Source organism: Thamnophis elegans, chromosome 2 (genome assembly GCF_009769535.1).
Source record: "Thamnophis elegans isolate rThaEle1 chromosome 2, rThaEle1.pri, whole genome shotgun sequence".
NCBI lineage: Eukaryota > Metazoa > Chordata > Lepidosauria > Squamata > Colubridae > Thamnophis > Thamnophis elegans.
This window is the reverse complement of record NC_045542.1, coordinates 154,780,068-154,799,444: the sequence shown is the minus strand read 5'-3', so window position 1 is coordinate 154,799,444 and position 19,377 is coordinate 154,780,068. Positions and strand designations below refer to the sequence as shown.

Sequence of the window (19,377 nt, the reverse complement as noted above, 5' to 3'; positions counted from 1 at the left end):
ATATGTTGAGACTCTAGAAAGAGTGCAGAGAAGAGCATCAAAGATGATTAGGGGGCTGGAGGCTAAAACATGAAGAACACGGTTGCTGGAATTGAGTATGTCTAGTAGTTCAATGAAAAGACGGACCAGGGGAGACATGACAGCAGTCTTCCAATATCTCAGGGGCTGCCACAAAGAAGAGGGAGTCAAGCTGTTCTCCAAAGCACCTGAAGGCAGGAAAAGAAGCAATGGATGGAAACTAATCAAAGAGGTAAGCAACCTAGAACTAAGGAGAAATTTCACAACAGAACAATTAATCAGCTTACCTCCAAAAGTTGTGAATGCTCCAACATGATACTCTATGCTGGTTGGGGAATTCTGGGAGTTGAAGTCCACCCATTTTCCAAGTTGCCAAGGTTGAGAAACACTGCCCTCCCCCCTCTTACCCTCGCTTTCCTTTTAGTTCCATGTAACCTTCTGTTTTATATATGTATTCTCTCTTCTACGTATTTTAAAATTAATTATCGTTTTTAGACTATTATTCTTTTTTCTACTTTTTAACTGTATGCTGATCTTTCACAGTAATAAATATTGATTTGATTTTGTCAGCTTATCCATTACTTTTTTCTCTCCAGGAGATCACGTTGTGGATGAACCAGTGGTGAAATCTAAACCTTTTTCCTACCGGTTCTTGGTAGTGGTTGGGTCATGTGACTGGGGGGGTTGTCAAAAGACAGAAACTCACTTTAACAACGTCCTGCTGGAGCAAGGGGTTAGACTAGATGACCTCCAGGTCCCTTACAGCCCTGGATTGCTGTGCTCTTTCAAGGTATCCTCTGGAGCTGCGTCTAGTGCCCGATTTGTTTCTATTCAGCTTCCTATTTCTCTTCATTGCCCTTCTAATTCCTATTCCATTCTATTCCCAATTCCTAATCTAATTCCTATTCTATCCTTATCCCATTCTATATTCAATAGCTTTGATTTCCTAATTTCCCCCTGTAGATGCAGATAAGTAGATGCAATTTTCCCATTCCGTCTCGGTGCCTGCTTTGAGTCTTCGGCTTTTTCCTCTGGGTGACGCGGGCGATCCTCCCTTCACCCGGGCTGGGGATTTTGGGATTGCTCGGTCCCGCCCCCTTCCCGCCCTGCTTTCAGCGAAGGGTTTAAAGGCAGAGAGCTTTTTTCCTTTGCGCCTAGAGAGGAGGCAGGAAAGGAGGGCTGGGATCCCGGTTTCCTTCCCCTTCCGCCTCTTCCCCCACCCACCCCTGTCTCCCGCCGTTTGCTACGGCAGGACTGCGGAGATCCCCTCGCGGGGAGGGGCGCCAGGTGAGCAAAGACGCTGGCAAGAGGGCAGCTGGACCCCGAGCGAGGGACGGGTGGAGAAGACGGGGGGATCCCCAGGGAAGGGGAGGGAGCAAAGAGGGGGGCTTTTGCCAGCAGCGCCCTCTCCCCTTCGGAGTCCCCGGTTTTTGCTTGCAAGGTTTTCTGCTCCGTGCACGGTGCTGCTGCTTGGTTGCTGCTTCTGGGATCGGCTCCACCGATCCCCTTAAAATCCTCCCTCCCAGCCTGCAGAGATTCTCAGCCATCCAGGGCATGGTTGTGTAGGAAGCCCACTCCGAGAAAAATGAAATAACCTAGGAAATATTGAAAAGGCAGAATATTTCTCTAGATGTGAAAAGGAAGGAACATGTTTCAAAAAGATAAAGTAACTCTCCCTGCAGCTTCCTGCCCCCACCCACTTTGTCCATGAGCCATTGAAGCCTGAGCTAGCCCTTTACATAATAAAGAGTTCTCCCCCCCTTCAGCTCCAGGGGGATGGGATTAAGGCCTGATAATATTGGCCCTTTACTCAACTGACCGGATGGAATCTGAGAATTCAACCAAACCTGGACTCAGCCAAAGAGTTGCCCCTGCATGGCCCCATGTGAGTCTGACAACCAATCGGAATACATTTCTTGCACAGGAGCAGGAAGCAGATAGGTGGGGCCGGAGAGATTATAAAAAGCCCTGCAAGCCCCTTCCTCGACCCTTCTTCTTCACCCAACACCTGGAAGCATGTGATCACCCATTTTTCCCAGGACCTCAAGCCATGCGGTCCTGTCCACCATTAAAACCATCTTTCTAAGGAGCCTCCATGTTTCCAGTGTCTTTTTCCCCACTTGGAATCGAACCCAGAAGGACATTTCTTCCAACAGTTGTCCCAAAGGTGAGCAAAGACGCTGGCAAGAGGGCAGCTGGACCCCGAGGGAGGGAAGGGGGGCTCAGGTGAAGGAGAAGGGGGAATCCCCAGGTGAGGGAAGGGGAGGGGGGATTCCTTGGGGAAGGGAGCAAAGAGGGGGGGCTTTTGCCAGCTGCGCCCTCTCCCCTTCGGAGTCTCCCGTTTTTGCTTGCAAGGTTTTCTGCTCCGTGCATTGATCGGCTCCACCGATCCCCAGTTATCTTGATCCATTCCAGTCAGGCTTCAGGCCTGGCTACAGCACAGAAACCGCTTTGGTCGCATTGACCGATGATCTCTGGAGAGCCAGGGATGGAGGCCACGCCTCCATCCTGGTACTCCTTGACCTCTCTGCGGCTTTCGATACCATCGACCATGGTATCCTTCTGCGATGACTGCGGGAGGTGGGGGATGGGAGGCACTGTTTTGCGGTGGTTCTCCTCTTACCTCTCGGACAGGTCACAGTCGGTGTTAGTCAGAGGGCAGAGATTGACCCCCAGGCCCCTAACATATGGGGTGCCGCAGGGTTCGGTCCTGTCCCCCCTTCTTTTTAATATCTACATGAAACCGCTGGGCGGGATCATTCGACGGCACGGGATAAAATACCACCAGTATGCGGACGATACACAGTTGTATCCGCCCCGTGCCAACTCAATGAAGCGATGGATGTGATGAGCCAGGGCCTTGAAGCTGTTAGATACTGGATGGGGGTTAACAAGCTTGTACTCAATCCAGATAAAACCGAGTGACTGTTGTGCTTCCCTCCCACTAATTGGCCAAGTGTTCCATCTCTCAGGCTGGGGGGTCAAATACTACGCCCCTCAGATAGGGTCCGAAACTTGGGAGTCCTCCTGGATCCACAACTGACCTTTGAACACCATTTGTCAGCTGTGACCAGGGGGGCATTTGCCCAGGTTCGCCTGGTGCACCAGTTGCGTCCCTACCTGAACCGGGAGGCTCTCACAACAGTCACTCGTGCCCTTGTGACCTCTAGGCTGGAATACTGCAATGTGCTCTACATGGGGCTGCCCTTGAAGAGTATTCGGCGACTTCAGCTGGTACAGAATGCAGCCGCGCGAGCGATCATGGGTGCACCTCGTTTCACCCACGTAACACCTATCCTCCGCGAACTGCACTGGCTGCCTGTTGATGCGCTTCAAGGTGCTACTTGTCACCTACAAAGCCCTGCATGGTATTGGATCTGGGTACTTGAGAGACCGCCTACTGCCAATTACCTCCACTAGGCCAATAAGATCCCATAGATTAGGCCTCCTCCGAATTCCATCAGCCGGCCAATGTCGGCTGGCAACTACCCGGAGGAGAGCCTTCTCGGTAGCTGCTCCGACCCTCTGGAACGAACTCCCCGTGGAGATTCGTACCCTCACCACCCTCCAGACCTTCCGCGTAGCCCTTAAGTCCTGGCTGTCCCGACAGGCCTGGGGCTAAAGATTTCAACCCGACTTGAATAGTATGACTGTTGTGCTCTTTTAATGATGTATTGTTTTCGTGTTTGTAACTTGTTTGTCCTCCCTCCCCCTGAATTGTGAGCCGCCCTGAGTCCCCTCAGGGAAAAGGGCGGCATACAAATAAAGTATCTATCTATCTATCTATCTATCTATCTATCTATCTATCTATCTATCTATCTATCTATCTATCATCTATCTATCTATCTATCTATCTATCTATCTATCTATCTATCTATCTATCTATCTATCTATCCATCTATCCATCTATCCATCTATCCATCTATCTATCTAATCTATCAATCTAATCTAATCTATCATCTATCTATCTATCTCCATTTGGTGTTCACCTTCCTGAGAGCCGAGGTGGCGCAGTGGTTAAATGCAGCACTGCAGGCTATTTCAGCTGACTGCAGTTCGGCTGTTCAAATCTCACTGGCTCAGGGTTGACTCAGCCTTCCATCCTTCCGAGGTGGGTAAAATGAGGACCTGGATTGTTGTTAGGGGCAATATGCTGATTCTGTAAACCGCTTAGAGAGGGCTGAAAGCCCTATGAAGCGGTATATAAGTCTAACTGCTATTGCTATCTATCTATCTATCTATCTATCTATCTATCTATCTATCTATCTATCTATCTATCATCTATCTATCTATCTATATCTATCATCTATCTAAAATCCTCCCTCCCAGCCTGCAGAGATTCTCAGCCATCCAGGGCATGGTTGTAACAAAGGTGGTTTTTTCAGGAGTCAACCGAACTTTCTTGGTTTTTTTTTTTCCTTATTGATGACATTTTGTTTCCCATTCAAGAAGTTTCTTTAGCTCTGACAGGATGATGGGGAATGGAAGGATTTATGTTTCTTGCAGACAGCAGATCATTTGCACCCTTTTAGAGGGTCCTTGAAGCCCTTGGAGGTTTATCTGCGTCCTAAGAGTCACCTGAGTTGTGTTCCTGGTTCTGCATTTTTTTTGCTTCTGGAAATCCATTTGGTGTGGAAGTAGGCATTTTAGATGCTGATTGTGCTGGTTTTTGAGTAGTTGGCTGTCGTTTTGCTTGTGCTGCCCAGCCCTTTACCTTCTAAGTACTTGATAGACTGATGGTAAATCAGCAGTCCTGTTGACTGACAAAGGACCCTTTTCTCAAAGGCTTCAATCACTTCCCTGGCTGTTTTTGTGCCTGCTCACCCAACAACCTTAGTAGTGACAAAAGTGAATCTCTGCCCTTGATCATTGCAGGGTGAAGCTACCAATCAGTTCAGGTCTCCTCATCTGACCACTCGCTTGTGTTCTTACAATTTGGTGTTCAGCTTCCTCCCTGTCTGTCCTACATAGTCACAGGGGCAATCCATGCAGGGGATCTGGTAGATTACATTAGCAGTATCTCCCACCTCCAAGCAATCTTTACAACGTATAATGCAAAAGTTGCTCTCATCAGAAAAGAGGACTTTGGACCACTGATTTTGGAGCACTTCTTGGTTCCTTCTGCAGATGAACTTTATGGGGATGCTGACTTAATTTTCCTGCTGCCCACATTGCCAAAAGCACCAAAACCTGGTTCAATGACTGTGGGATTACTGTGCTTGATTGGCCAGCAAACTCGTCTGACCTGAACCCCATAGAGAATCTATGGGGCATTGCCAAAAGAAAGATGAGAGACATGAGACCGAACAGTGTGGAAGAGCTGAAGGCCGCTATTGAAGCATCCTGGTCTTCCACAATACCTCAGCAGTGCCACAGGCTGATAGCTTCCATGCCACGCCGCATTGAGGCAGTAATTGCTGCAAAAGGGGCCCAAACCAAGTACTGAGTACATATGCTTGCTTATACTTTTCAGGGGTCCAATATCGTTCTATGTACAATCCTTGTTTTATTGATTGCATGTAATATTCTAATTTTCTGAGATGGTGGATTTGGGGTTTTCATGAGCTGTACACCATAATCATCACAATTATGACAAATCACAACTTGAACTCTCTTGCTTTGCATGTAATGAGTCTTATCTCATATGTTAGTTTCACCTTTTAAATTGCATTACTGAAATAAATGAACTTTTGCACGATATTCTAATTTTTCGAGTTTCACCTGTATATATGGAGAATAAGAAACAAAAAATGTTATTTAAAAAAAAAGAGACAGAAAATCTTGATGCATCTTATACACTGAATACAGCATTTTTTTTGCCTCCCAAAATCCTGCTGCCTTCACCAAAATTGCTGTGCATAGCCTTTAGGAGGCTCCTGGGGGCTGGGGAAGGCAGAAATGAGTAAAAAATGGGTCATTTTTTTTGCCCCCACCCCCACCCCACTCCGCCGGCCCCAGGAGCACTCTGCAAGCCTCCTAAAGGCTATCAATGCCCTTTTTGGGGGGGGGGGGAAACAGGACAGTTTTTGGGAGGTTTGCAAAGTGCAAAGTCTTTTTTTTTAATTTCCCTCTTCAAAATATTGGTGCGTCTTATACTCAGAAAAATACAGCACCTTCCCTCCCCAATTTTTATTCTCCTAGTGCTGCAATTTTAAAATTGATGCCTGAAATTTTCAGCTGGTTGGGAAATTTAAAAAGTCTTCATCTTACGGTTCAGTCCTTGTTATTTTTTTGTACATCTTGTTTTCTTGGAAACTGAGGCATTTCATGAAGAAAACTGCTGCTTTAAATTTTGCAGACATATAGGGCATGCATAAGCTTAGGGAGGCTTGTAGAGTGCTGGGGGGGGGGCATGAATGGGCAAAAAATGCCTCCAAAACCCTCTGCACATCCATTTTTGTGAAAAACGGGATTTATGGGGACAGGGTGTCAGAGCCAAAAAAGTGTATAAGACGCACTCAGATTTTCACACTCTTGGGGGGGGGGAGGTACATCATATACTCTGAAAAATAGAGTATTCTTGCTGTTTTCACATCTTGTGCAGCCTTTTATATACAATAATTAAAGTCACCACTTTATGTGAATCTTTTAGATGAAGGGGATGTCCAGAAGACCATCCTGAGCAAGGGAGAATCAGAAGCACCATTAAAAAGGAATTTTCAGCTGGAAATAATTGAGTCTGTGAAACTCTCTGAAACACTCCATGAAAAAGTCAAGATCAGGATCATTTCCAAATCCCAAATAATCTGGAAATCCGGAATGGAAGAGGTCACTTGGACAGGCCCATAGGGCAGACAGTCATACAAGCCTCATCATGTGAAGGAAGAAAGAGTAGCTTGAATAAAAGCACCATCGAAGAAGGGATCACAAATATTTCGGACCTTGAGAATCCAAAAATGTAAGTGATGGAAACACCCCTGCAAAAATTTTAGATCAAAGCTGATTATGCATGAGATGATCCAAACTGGAGAAAAGTATGCCCAGTGCCATCACTGTGGCAAAAGCTTCAGAAAGCAGGCCACCCTAAGGATACACCAGAGGACCCACACAGAGGAGAAATCATATGAGTGTGTGTATTGTGCGAAAAGTTACCGTAGCAATTCTCATCTGGTGATACACCAGAGGACTCATACAGGAGAGAAACCATATGAGTGTCTGGATTGTGGGAAAAGATTCAGTCAAAATTCTCATCTGTTGAGCCACCATAGGATTCACACTGGGGAGAAACCGTATGAGTGCCCAGATTGTGGGAAAAGTTTCAGTCAAAATTACTATCTGGTGATACACCAGAGGACTCATACAGGAGAGAAACCATATGAATGTCTGCACTGTGGGGAAAAATTCCGTCAAAGTTACCATCTGGTGAGGCACCATAGGATTCACACAGGGGAGAAACCGTATGAGTGCCCGGATTGTGGGAAAAGTTTCAGTCACAATTCCGATCTGGTGGTACATCAGAGGACACACACAGGAGAGAAACCATATGAGTGCCCGGATTGTGGGAAAAGTTTCAGTCACAATTCCGATCTGGTGGTACATCAGAGGACACACACAGGAGAGAAACCATATGAGTGCCTGGATTGTGGGAAAAGTTTCAGTCACAATTCTGATCTGGTGGTACATCAGAGGACACACACAGGAGAGAAACCATATGAATGTCCTAATTGTGGGGAAAAATTCTGTTCGAATTCTGACCTGGTGGTACATCAGAGGACTCACACTGGGGAGAAACCATATGAATGTCCTAATTGTGGGGAAAAATTCTGTTCGAATTCTGACCTGGTGGTACATCAGAGGACTCACACTGGGGAGAAACCATATGAGTGTCTGCATTGTGGGAAAAGGTTCAGTAGGAATTCCAATCTGGTGAGCCACCAGCGGACTCACACTCGGGAGAAATATGAGTGCCCGGATTGCGGGAAAAACTTCACTTGGAATTCTGAGCTGGTTATACATCAAAGGATTCACACAGGAGAGAAACCGTATGAGTGCCTGGATTGCGGGAAATGTTTCCGTCGGACTTCTCACCTGGTGGGACACCGGAGGACTCACACGGGGGAGAAACCATATGAATGCCCGGATTGTGGGAAAAGTTTCAGTCATGATTCCAGCTTGATGAAACACCAGAGTACTCACACAGGAGAGAAACCATATGAATGCCCGGATTGTGGGAAAAGTTTCAGCCACAATTCCTATCTGGTACTACATCAGAGGACACACACAGGGGAAAAACCATATGAGTGTCTGGATTGTGGGAAAAAATTCAGTCGAAATTCCTATCTGGTTAGCCACCAGAGGATTCACACTGGGGAAAAACCATATGAGTGTCCGGATTGTGGGAAAAGTTTTAGTGCTAGGTCTAAACTTATCAATCATGTAAGTTTACACATTGGGGAGAAACCTTTCAAATGTCCAGAGTGTGGACGGTGCTTCACACAAAATTCCTCCCTTACTGCACACAAGAAAATCCATGTGACGCAGAAGGTGATGACTGTAGGGAAGGCTTGAATTTCATTTCTGAGCTGCCTATAAAAATATGGCTGAGAAGTTAACTCTTTCATTTCTGGCCTTGTTCAAATGTGCTTCAGTATTAGAGATGAGGGAGAAAAGAAAATTTAATAAAGGCTAATTTCCCATAGCTCACTATCAGAAGAAATTAATGGAACTTCACTGGTAGAGAAATAGCCCAATTCTGCAAAAAAGACTTTTAGGATAGTTTTTTTGCATACTGATCATCATAGAAATGCCCAGGCAGTGTTTCAGCCTTCTACCTATGTGTCTTTCTCCCTTTGAGCCCAATAATTCTTCAGCCAGAAGGTCTTTTTAAAAAAATGTGGAGGGGAGGGCCAGCTGGCTGAGGGGTGATCTCGCCAGCGCAGCCATGTCAGTGGTGGGTTTCAAATTTTTTTAGAACCTCTTCTGCAGGTATGGCCTGCTTTGTAGGAGTGGCTTGCCAGCCATGTGACCGGATGGCAGTGGCTTGCTGGCCATATAGCTGAGTGCGAGTGGCTTGCCGGTCATGTCACTGAGTGAGAGTGGCTTGGAAGTCATAAAACTGGGTTGCCGTGGCCAACTTGTAAAATGTGGTGAAACTCACTTAACAATGCTCTTGCTTAGCAACCAACATGTTGGCTCAGGAACTCTTGCATTTGAAGCACGCAAGTCTTAAAGCTGTCAAGTTACAAGACCCTTGCACCCCTAACCCTTTAGAAAAAAAAAACCCAGGGATGTTCAAACTTCACAGCTTTAAGACATGTGGACTTTTAAGACATGTGGACTTCAACTCCCAGAATTCCTCCTCTGGCTCTTCAACTTGATGATGTGCGGACGGGCGTGGGGGGGGGAGGGAGCTGGAACCGGTTCTAAACGGCACTGTAGATTTCTGGAACCTCTTCAATAGAAGAGGTTAGAACTGGCAGGAAGCCACTCCTGAGCCACGTGATCCAAGACTGGGTGAGTAGGGGAGGGGCTGCTGCTGGTTTGAAAAGCAGCTGTCAACTTGTAAAGTAGTGCTTTAAAAGTTTTTAAAAATGCTTTAAAAACAGCTTTTCAGAATGCTTTTTATAACCATATGATCCAAGGCTGGTGGATGAATAGGGGAAGGGCAAGTACAGCAAGGACAAAGGCAAAATGGACTGCTAAATTGGCCACGCCCACCCAGCCACATGACCACCTGGCCACGCCCACCCAGATGACCACCTAGCAATTCCCACCCAGCCACATGTCCTCCCAGCTGGCCCCCCAGTCTGAGGAACCGTGAATTGGCCCCCTCTTTAAAATTTTGAGGACCCCTGCCCTATACCATTCCAGATAAGTTACTGTCCAGTCTCTTCTTAAAAAGCTCCATGGATGGAGCACCCAGAACTTCTGAAGTCAAGTGATTCCCCTGGTTAATTGCTCCAAGTGTCAGGAAACTTCTCCCCAGTCCTAAGTTCTGGTTCTCTGCTTGATTAGTTTTCCCTCCAAAGGAAAAAGATAGGAGCACTTAGTGATGATGGTGGCTCCTCAAATATGAGGGGATGGGAGAGGAGAGATAAAGAGGATTCCAGAGTTCCATCTTTTCCTAACATGCACAAAGATTGAGTGCAAGGAGAACAGTGACTTCAGAAACACAGCACAGTGACGCACAGAACGGAGAACATATGAGGGCGGTTTGGACTAGTGATAAGAGCACAAAATTTTCCTATGTAAAGGTGGTTGAATATGACATGGAAAAGCTGTTATAATATTCTAGAGAAAAAGGGGTTGTGGCTTTTGAGCACAGGATGTTCAAATTTATTAGCAACTCCTGCTGTGATGTTTTTTGTGTGGAGGTGCCTCTTGTTATCGTTTGAAGGCGGGAGGGATGATAGCAATGCTAAGATGCTGAGTTTACCAAAGAATTCAAGGTTCGTTCATTTCTCCACCCTCCAGGCCTTCCGCATAGCCCTTAAAAGCTGGCTGTTCCGACAGGCCTGGGGCTAAAGACTCGTTGCCCCACTCGAATGGTATGACTGTTGTGCTTTTAATGTATGGGTTTTTATGTTTTTTGTTACTTGTTTGTATTTCCCCTCCCTTGAGTTGTGTGCCGCCCTGAGTCCCCTCAGGGAAAAGGGCGGCATACAAATAAATTAAAATGAAAATGAAATTTCAGTAACACATTTCAAGCTATAATACAATGTCCCCTTCCCTTTCAACCCCCAGAAACAAAAGAGCATGTGCTTCTCCAGTGAGCCTTGGTAAGGCCGCACTTGGAATACTGCATCCAGTTTTGGTTGCCGAGATGTAAAAAATATGTTGAGACTCTAGAAAGAGTGCAGAGAAGAGCATCAAAGATGATTAGGGGGCTGGAGGCTAAAACATGAAGAACACGGTTTCTGGAATTGAGTATGTCTAGTATAAGGTGACCAGATTGGTAAAGAGGTTCGCCATTGACGGGGGTGGGGGTGGGGAGGCTTGATTAAAAATTTTATATTTTGTCAAAAGGTCACCCCAGGATACTGAAATCATCATAAATACGAATCTGTTGCCAAACAAAATTTTGATCACGTGACCATGAGGATGCTGCAATGGTCGCTAAGTGTGACAAATGGTTGCAACGGTCGCTAAGTGTGAAAAATGTTCGCAACGGTCGCTAAGTGTGAAAAATGGTCATCAGTCACTTTTTTCAATGCCATTGTAACTTTGGTCACTAAATGTTTCCCCCTCCTCGAAATACCTCACTTCCTTCATTCCTCTTGCTTATCTACCTTCACCTTATCTGTCTTCTGCTCTTTCCCTCTCTTCCTTCCTTTCTCCTTCCATCCTCTTTTCTCCTCACTCACTCCCTTCCTCCTTTTCTCTTCCTTCCTCCTTCCATTCTTTCAGCTTCCTTTCTTTTGCCTATCTACCTTCTCTGTCTTTCTGCTCTTTCCATTTCTCTCTTCCTCTTCGCTTCTGTTCCTTCCTCCTTCCATCCTTTCACCTTCCCTCCTTTCTATTTCTTCCTTCTTCCTTCCTTCTGCCTATCTACCTTCACCTTCTCTGTCTTTCTGCTCTTTCCCTGTCTTCCCCTTTCCTCCCTCCCCCCTTCTTTCTCTTCTAGTTCCATCTTTTCTTCTTTCCTCTCTCCCTCCCTTTTTCTTCCTTCCTCCTTCCACTTGCCTATCAACTCCATCCTCTTTGTCTTTCTGCTCTTTCCCTCTCTTCCCCTTTTCTTCCTCTCCTTCCCTCTTTTCTCCCTCCCTTTTTCTTCCTTTCTTCCATCTTCCTCCTTTTCCTTCCTCCTTCTATTCTTTCTCCTTCCTTCCATCTTTTCTCCTTCCATCTTCTCCCCCCCTCCCTTCTTCTTTTCCTTCCCCCCTCCCTCCTTCCTCTTCTTCCCACTCTCTCCTTGGGGGGGGGACAGCAGAGACCAAATAAAGTCAGAAAATCGTATTAAAACTTTCCTATTTGCTGGATCGCATTGCTGCGAACTTACAAACCAAATCAGGGGAACATTTTGCAACCGAGGGTGCTGCAAGGAGAGGCAGCCCTGCCCCAGTTTTGCAAGGAATGAGAAACGGTGCTTTAATCCGAAGCAACTGCAATCGGAACCGCAGAGAGGGAAATAAAGAAAGAAAGGTCCTTGTAGCACAAAACCCACCTTTGCATGGTTGTGAGATGAGGGAGAAAAGAAAATTTAATAAAGACTAATTTCCCATAGCTCACTATCAGCAGAAATTAATGGACATTCACTGGTAGAGAAATAGCACATTTCTGCAAAAAAGACTTTTAGGATGATCATCATATATCATAGAAATGCCCAGGCAGAATTTCAGGGGAGGGCCACCAGAATATGTTTTCGTTTCCAGTGCCCTCATCAATTTTGTTGCTCATCTCTGCACTCTTTCTTGACCAGCGATGGCTTACCTTTTTGCCATTGCGTGCCAAACGCAGGGGGGGCATAGGGGGGTTGTGCATGGGCGAGCCCACACCCATAATCGTATGCGTGTGACTCCCTTGCATGCACGCACGACTCTCCCTCCACACATGTGCGTGCGACCCCCGCCCTCTCCCCCACTTTGGCGCAGTTTCCAGAGGGAGCAAAACCACCCCTACGGGCAAACTGGAAGTTCAGGAACGGACTTCAGGGTTTCCTATAGGGCTGTTTTTCTTCCTCCAGAGGCTTCAGGGAAGCCTCCTGAAGGCGAAAAATGGACAAAAATGAAAGCTGAAGTCAGCTTGCCAGCGCTCGCAGGCGCGCTGGAGCTGACAGGCCAACGCCTTGCGTGCCCTAACAAATAGCTCCGTGTGGCACGTGTACTATAGGTTCACCATCACGGTTCTAGAGTCTCAACATCTTTTTGTATTATGTGAGCAAACCTGGACACACTATTCCAAGTATGGGCTCACCAAAGCAGTATCAAGCGGTACTAACACTTCAGTATTCCATGTCTGGCCTCAGTCACAGAATTGTTCTGAATCCCTCCGCTGTTTATAATTTTCACTTTCCATAAAGGGATCTTTTAGTGTGTTAACATGTATGTAAATCTTCAGACACTTCAAAGACTAACTGCCTCCACTCTTGCAAATAAGATGATGTTATTTTGAGTGAGCGGAAGGGAAATGCCGGTCTGGAATTCTCTCAGGAATGAACTTCAAGCCAGGATCTGTTTTCAGGAAATGTTTTATTCTGGTTCCCAAATAGGAATGTGTGATGACAATTATTTGATAGAAGGGCAGAAAGCAAAATTATATGGTTTTTTTCTTTTCCCAATTCCTTTTCTGTTTTTCTGACCATTTTTTGCTTCTCTTGCATACATTTTACTACATTAAACATTTTATTACTTTAAGAAAAATGTGTCAAACAATTATGGTGGCATTATGTGTGCAAGTGCATATCTCTTACAACCACATGAAATGTTTCTTTGGAAAGTTTATCATTTTCTTTTAGTGTATATGGACAGTCACTTCCTCCTTTGTAAGACAGAAAAGCTGCTCCCAGACTCTTCCTGATATACTGTATAGTCTAGATATTGAATGAATCCCAGCATTCCAGTCAGCAATGGCAGGGCCAAGAGGTGATGGGTGTTGTAGTCCTATCACATTTGTGGGACAGTCTCAGCTTTTCTATTCTATTCATTTCATTTCTAGTTTTCTATTTCTATTCCTATTTCTATTCATTCCTATTCTATTGTAATTCCTATTCGATTCTACACTATTCTTCTATTCTATTGATTTCATTTCTAGTTCTCTAGTTCTATTCTTATTTCTATTCGTTCCTATTCTAATTCCTATTCCATTCTATTCTTATTCCTATCTACTCTATTTATTTCATTTATAGTTCTCTATTTCTATTCCTATTTCTCTTCATTGCCCTTCTAATTCCTATTCCATTCTATTCCCAATTCCTAATCTAATTCCTATTCTATCCTTCTCCCATTCTATATTCAATAGTTTTGAATTCCTAATTTCCCCCTGTAGATGCAGATAAGTAGATGCAACTTTCCCTTTCCGTCTCGGTGCTTGCTTTGAGCCTTCGGCTTTTCCCTCTGGGTGACGCGGGCGATCCTGCCTTCACCCGGGCTGGAGATTTTGGGATTGCTCGGTCCCGCCCGCTCCCCGCCCGGCCTTCAGCGAAGGGGTTAAACGCAGAGAGTTTTTTTTCTTTGCGCCTAGAGAGGAGGCAGCAAAAGGGGCAAAGGGGGGAGTTGGGATCCTAGTTTCCTGTCCCTTCCCGCCTCTTCCCCCACCCACCCCCGTCTCCCGCCGTTTGCTACGCCAGGACTGCGGAGATCCCCTCGCGGGGAGGGTCGCCAGGTGAGCAAAGACGCTGGCAAGAGGGCAGGTGGACCCCGAGGGAGGGGGGGCTCAGGTGGAGGAGAAGAGGGGATCCCCAGGGGAGGGAGCAAAGAGGGGTGCTTTTGCCAGCTGCGCCCTCTCCCCTTCGGAGTTCCCGGTTTTTGCTTGCAAGGTTTTCTGCTCCGTGCATGGATCGACTACACCGATCCCCTTAAAATCCTCCTTCCCAGCCTGCAGAGATTCTCAGCCATCCGGGGCATGGTTGTCCCAAAGGTGTTTTTTCAGGAGGCAACTGGACTTTTTCTTATTGAAGATGTTTCGTTTCTCATTCAAGAAGCTTCTTTAGCTCTGACAGGATGATGGGGAATGGAAGGATTTGCACCCTTTTAGAGGGTCCTTGAAGCCCTTGGAGGTTTATCTGTGTCCTAAGAGTCACCTGAGTTGTGTTCCTGGTTCTGCATTTTTTTTTTGCTTCTGGAAATCCATTTTGTGTGGAAGTAGGCATTTTAGATGTTGATTGTGCTGGTTTTTGAATAGTTGGCTGTCGTTTTGCTTGTGCTGCCCAGCCCTTTACCTTCTAAGTACTTGATAGGCTGATGGTAAATCAGCAGTCCTGTTGACTGACAAATACCCCTTTTCTCAAAGGCTTCAATCACTTCCCTGCCTGTTTTTGTGCTTGCTCACCAACAACCTTAGTAGTGACAAAAGTTAATCTCTGCCCTTGATCATTGCAGGGTGAAGCTACCAATCATTTTGGGTCTCCTCGTCTGACCACTCGCTTGTGTTCTTACAATTTGGTGTTCAGCTTCCTCCCTGTCTGTCCTACATAGTCACAGGGCCAATCCATGCAGGGGATCTGGTAGATTACATTAGAAGTATCTCCCACCTCCAAGCAATCTTTACAACGTATAATTTGTCCTCATACGGTAGCCTCTGGGCAAACAGTGGGCATCTCGGAAGCTGCGTTCTACAGCATTCTGAAATGTTGATGTATGGCAGAGTATGCCATGTGGTTGGCCTTGTGCCTTGTTCTCTTTCTAGAGTCCACGCAGTAGCTAGAACTGAGGAAAGATCAAGGCTGGGAGCAGGCTGGGAGCAGGCTGGGAGCAAGTAGGGCTATGTGGTTTGCTCCACAGTGGAGAAGCAGAGCAGAGAAGCAGCTAGGCTGAAACATATTCAGCTGCTACATATACCATATTTTTGGAGTATGAGGCTGGAAATCTGAGTGCATCTTATACACTGAGTACAGCGGTTTTTGCCTCCCCAAACCCTGCCCTGTTCACCAAAATGGCTGTTCATAGCCTTTAGGAGGCTTGCAAAGTGCTCCTGGGGGCTGTGGAAGGCAGAAATGAGCAAAAAATGGGCTGTTTTTTTGCTCAATTTTGCCCCACACCCACACCCCAAGAGCACTCTATAAGCCACCTAAAGACTATGTATGCATGCTCTGTTTTCTTTACAAAAATAGGCCATTTTTTTAAAAAAACGGGCCATTTTTTGCTCATTGCGGGGGCACCCCCCAGGAGCACTCTGCAAGCCTCCCAAAGGCTATCCATGCCCTTTTTTTAATTCCTTCCATTTTTGGGAGGTTTGCAGAGTGCCAAAACTTTTTTTAAAATTTGCCTCTTCAAAATCTTGTTGCGTCTTATACTCCGGTGCGTCTTATACTCCGAAAAATATAGCACCTTCCCTCCCCAATTTTTATTCTCCTAGTGCTGCAAATTTAAAACTGGTGCCTGCAATTTTCAGCTAGTTGGGAAATTTAAAAAGTCTTCATCTTAGGGTTCACTCCTTGTTATTTTTCTGTAAATCTTGTTTTCTTGGAAACTGAGGCATTTCATGAACAAAACTGCTGCTTTAAATTTTGCAGACACATACGCCATGCATAAGCTTTGGGAGGCTTGTAGAATGCTGCTGGGTGGGTGGGGGGGGGCAGAAATGGGCATAAAATGCCTCCAAAACCCTCTGCACATCCATTTTTGTGAAAAACGGGATGTACGGGGACAGGGCGTCAGAGCCAAAAAAGTGTACAAGACGCACTCAGATTTTCACACTCTTGGAGTGGGGGGGGGGAGGTACGTCATATACTCTGAAAAATAGAGTAATCTTGCTGTTTTCACATCTTGTGCAGCCTTTTATATACAATAATTAAAGTCGCCACTTTATGTGAATATTTTAGATGAAGAGGATGTCCAGAAGACCATCCTGAGCAAGTGAGAATCAGAAGCACCATTAAGAAGGAAAACAAATCCGGCCAGCAATCAAAGTTTTCCCCCCACTTCCTTCGGAAAACCACAAAATTCTTCTCCTCCCCAAGACAGGGGAGAGACAAAAGAGAGAATAACAGAAAGAGAATTTTCAGCTGGAAATAATTGAGTCTGTGAAACTCACTGAAACACTCCATGAAAAGGTCAAGGTCAGGATCATTTCCAAATCCCAAATAATCTGGAAATCCGGAATGGAAGAGGTCACTTGGATAGGCCCATAGGGCAGACAGTCATGCAAGCCTCATCATGTGAAGGAAGAAAGAGTAGCTTGAATAAAAGCACCATCGAAGAAGGGATCACAAATATTTCAGACCTTGAGAATCCAAAAATGTAAGTGATGGAAACACTTCTGCAAAAATTTCAGATCAAAGCTGATTATGCATGAGAGGGTCCAAACTGGAGAAAAGTCTGCCCAGTGCCATCACTGTGGCAAAAGCTTTAGAAAGCAGTCCAACCTAAGGATACACCAGAGGACCCACAAAGGGGAGAAACCATATGAGTGTCTGGAGTGTGGGAAAAAAATCAGTCAAAATTCCCATCTGGTGAGCCACCATAGGATTCACACAGGGGAGAAACCATATGAGTGCTCAGATTGTGGGAAAATTTTCAATCACAATTCCGAACTGGTGATGCATCAGAGGACACACACAGGGGAGAAACCATATGAGTGTCCGGATTGTGGGAAAAGATTCAGTCGGAATTCCCATGTGGTGAGTCATTATAAGATTCACACAGGGGAGAAACCATATGAGTGTCTGGATTGTGGGAAAAGTTACAGTAGCAATTCCTATCTGGTGGTACATCAGAGGACACATACCGGGGAGAAACCGTATGAGTGCCCGGATTGTGGGAAAAGTTACAGTCAGAATTCCAATCTGGTCATACATCAGAGGACACACACAGGGGAGAAACCATATGAGTGTCTGGATTGTGGGAAAAGATTCATTCGGAATTCCTATCTGGTGAACCACCATAGGATTCACACAGGGGAGAAACCATATGAGTGCTCGGATTGTGGGAAAATTTTCAATCACAATTCCGAACTGGTGATGCATCAAAGGACACACACAGGGGAGAAACCATATGAGTGTCCGGATTGTGGGAAAAGATTCAGTCGGAATTCCCATGTGGTGAGCCATTATAAGATTCACACAGGGGAGAAACCATATGAGTGTCCGGATTGTGGGAAAAGTTACAGTAGCAATTCCAATCTGGTCATACATCAGAGGACCCACACAGGAGAGAAACCATATGAGTGTCCAGACTGTGGCAAAGGTTTCATTCGCAATTCCAACCTGGTGATACATAAGAAGACTCACACTGGGGAGAAGCCATACAAGTGTCTAGATTGTGGGAAAAGTTTCAGTCAGAATTCCCATCTGGTGAACCACCATAGGATTCACACTGGGGAGAAACCATATGAGTGCCTGGATTGCGGGAAATCTTTCCATCGGAATTCTTACCTGGTGATACACCAGAGGACTCACGCAGGGGAAAAACCATACAAGTGTCTGGAATGTGGGAAAAACTTCACTCGGAATTCTGAGCTGGTTACACATCGAAGGATTCACACAGGGGAAAAACTGTATGAATGTCTGGACTGTGGGAAAAGTTTCACTCGGAATTATACCCTGGTGATACACCAGAGGACTCATACTGGAGAGAAACCCTATGAATGTCTGGATTGTGGGAAAAGATTCAGTCACAAGTCCCATCTAGTGAGCCACTGTAGGATTCACACTGGGCAGAAACCTTTCAAATGTCCAGAGTGTGAATGGTGCTTCACACAAAATTTCTCCCTTACTGCACACATGAAAATCCATGTGAAGCAGAGGGTGATGACTGTAGAGAAGGCTTGAATTTCATTTCTGAGCTGCCTATAAAAATATGGTTGAGAAGTTAACTCTTTCATTTCTGGCCTTGATTCAGTTAGTCAAATGTGCTTCAGTATTAAAGATGAGGGGGAAAAGAAAATTTAATAAAGGCTAATTTCCCATCAGCAGAATTTAATGGACATTCACTGGTAGAGAAATAGCACATTTCTGCAAAAAAGACTTTTAGGATGATCATCATATATCATAGAAATGCCCGGGCAGAATTTCAGGAGAGGGCCACCAGAATATGTTTTTGTTTCCAGTGCCCTCATCAATTTTGTTGCTCATCTCTGCACTTTCTTGACCAGCGATGGCTTTTTGCCATTGCGTGCCAAATGCAGGGGGGGCATAGGGGGGTTGTGCATGGGCGTGCCCACACCCATAATCGTATGCATGTGATTCCCATGCATGCACACACGACTCTTCCTCCGCGCATGTCCGTGCGACCCCCGCCCTCTCCCCCACTTTGGTGCTGCCTCCCCCCCCCTGCCCTTTAGAAGTTTCCAGAGGGAGAAAAACCACCCCTACGGGCAAACTGGAAGTTCAGGAACGGACTTCAGGGTTTCCTATAGGGCTGTTTTTCTTCCTCCAGAGGCTTCAGGGAAGCCTCCTGAAGGCGAAAAATGGACAAAAATGAAAGCTGAAGTCAGCTGGCCAGCGCTCGCATGGACGTTGTAGCTGACAGGCCAACGCCTTGCGTGCCCTAACAAATAGCTCTGTGTGGCACCTGTACCATAGGTTCACCATCACGGTTCTAGAGTCTCAACATCTTTTTGTATTATGTGACCAAACCTGGACACACTATTCCAAGTATGGTCTCACCAAAGTTGTATAAAGCTGTACTAACACTTCAATATTCCATGCCTGGCTTCAGTCACAGAATTTTTCCGAATCCCTCCACTGTTTATAATGTTCACTTTCCATAAAGGGATCTTTTAGTGTGTTAACATGTATGTAAATCTTCAGACACTTCAAAGACT

The 19,377-nt window shown here is 45.7% G+C and overlaps 1 protein-coding gene and 1 long non-coding RNA gene across 5 annotated transcripts in view; one reads left to right on the top strand and one right to left on the bottom strand.

Annotated features, from left to right (window-relative positions):
- Positions 1-19,304, top strand: part of LOC116504244 (zinc finger protein 420-like) — a 27,813-nt gene extending 8,509 nt beyond the window's left edge. Inside the window, exons 2-5 of one of the 4 annotated variants that reach the window (XM_032211157.1) lie at positions 615-679; positions 773-1,305; positions 6,611-8,394; positions 16,970-19,304. In XM_032211157.1, coding sequence (XP_032067048.1) covers positions 6,964-8,394; positions 16,970-18,382 — 2,844 coding nt within the window. In that variant the 5' untranslated portion in view covers positions 615-679; positions 773-1,305; positions 6,611-6,963 and the 3' untranslated portion in view covers positions 18,383-19,304. Of the gene's footprint in view, positions 1-614; positions 680-772; positions 1,306-6,610; positions 8,395-13,878; positions 14,278-16,435 lie in introns of those variants that run through there. The other 3 variants (XM_032211155.1, XM_032211156.1, XM_032211153.1) reach the window with 3 other exon arrangements.
- LOC116504269 lies at positions 12,099-19,377 on the bottom strand. Its single transcript, XR_004254792.1, has 3 exons — positions 19,299-19,377; positions 15,942-15,946; positions 12,099-12,948 (listed from the first exon to the last, which is right to left on the bottom strand). It is a non-coding gene; the product is annotated as an uncharacterized LOC116504269 (long non-coding RNA).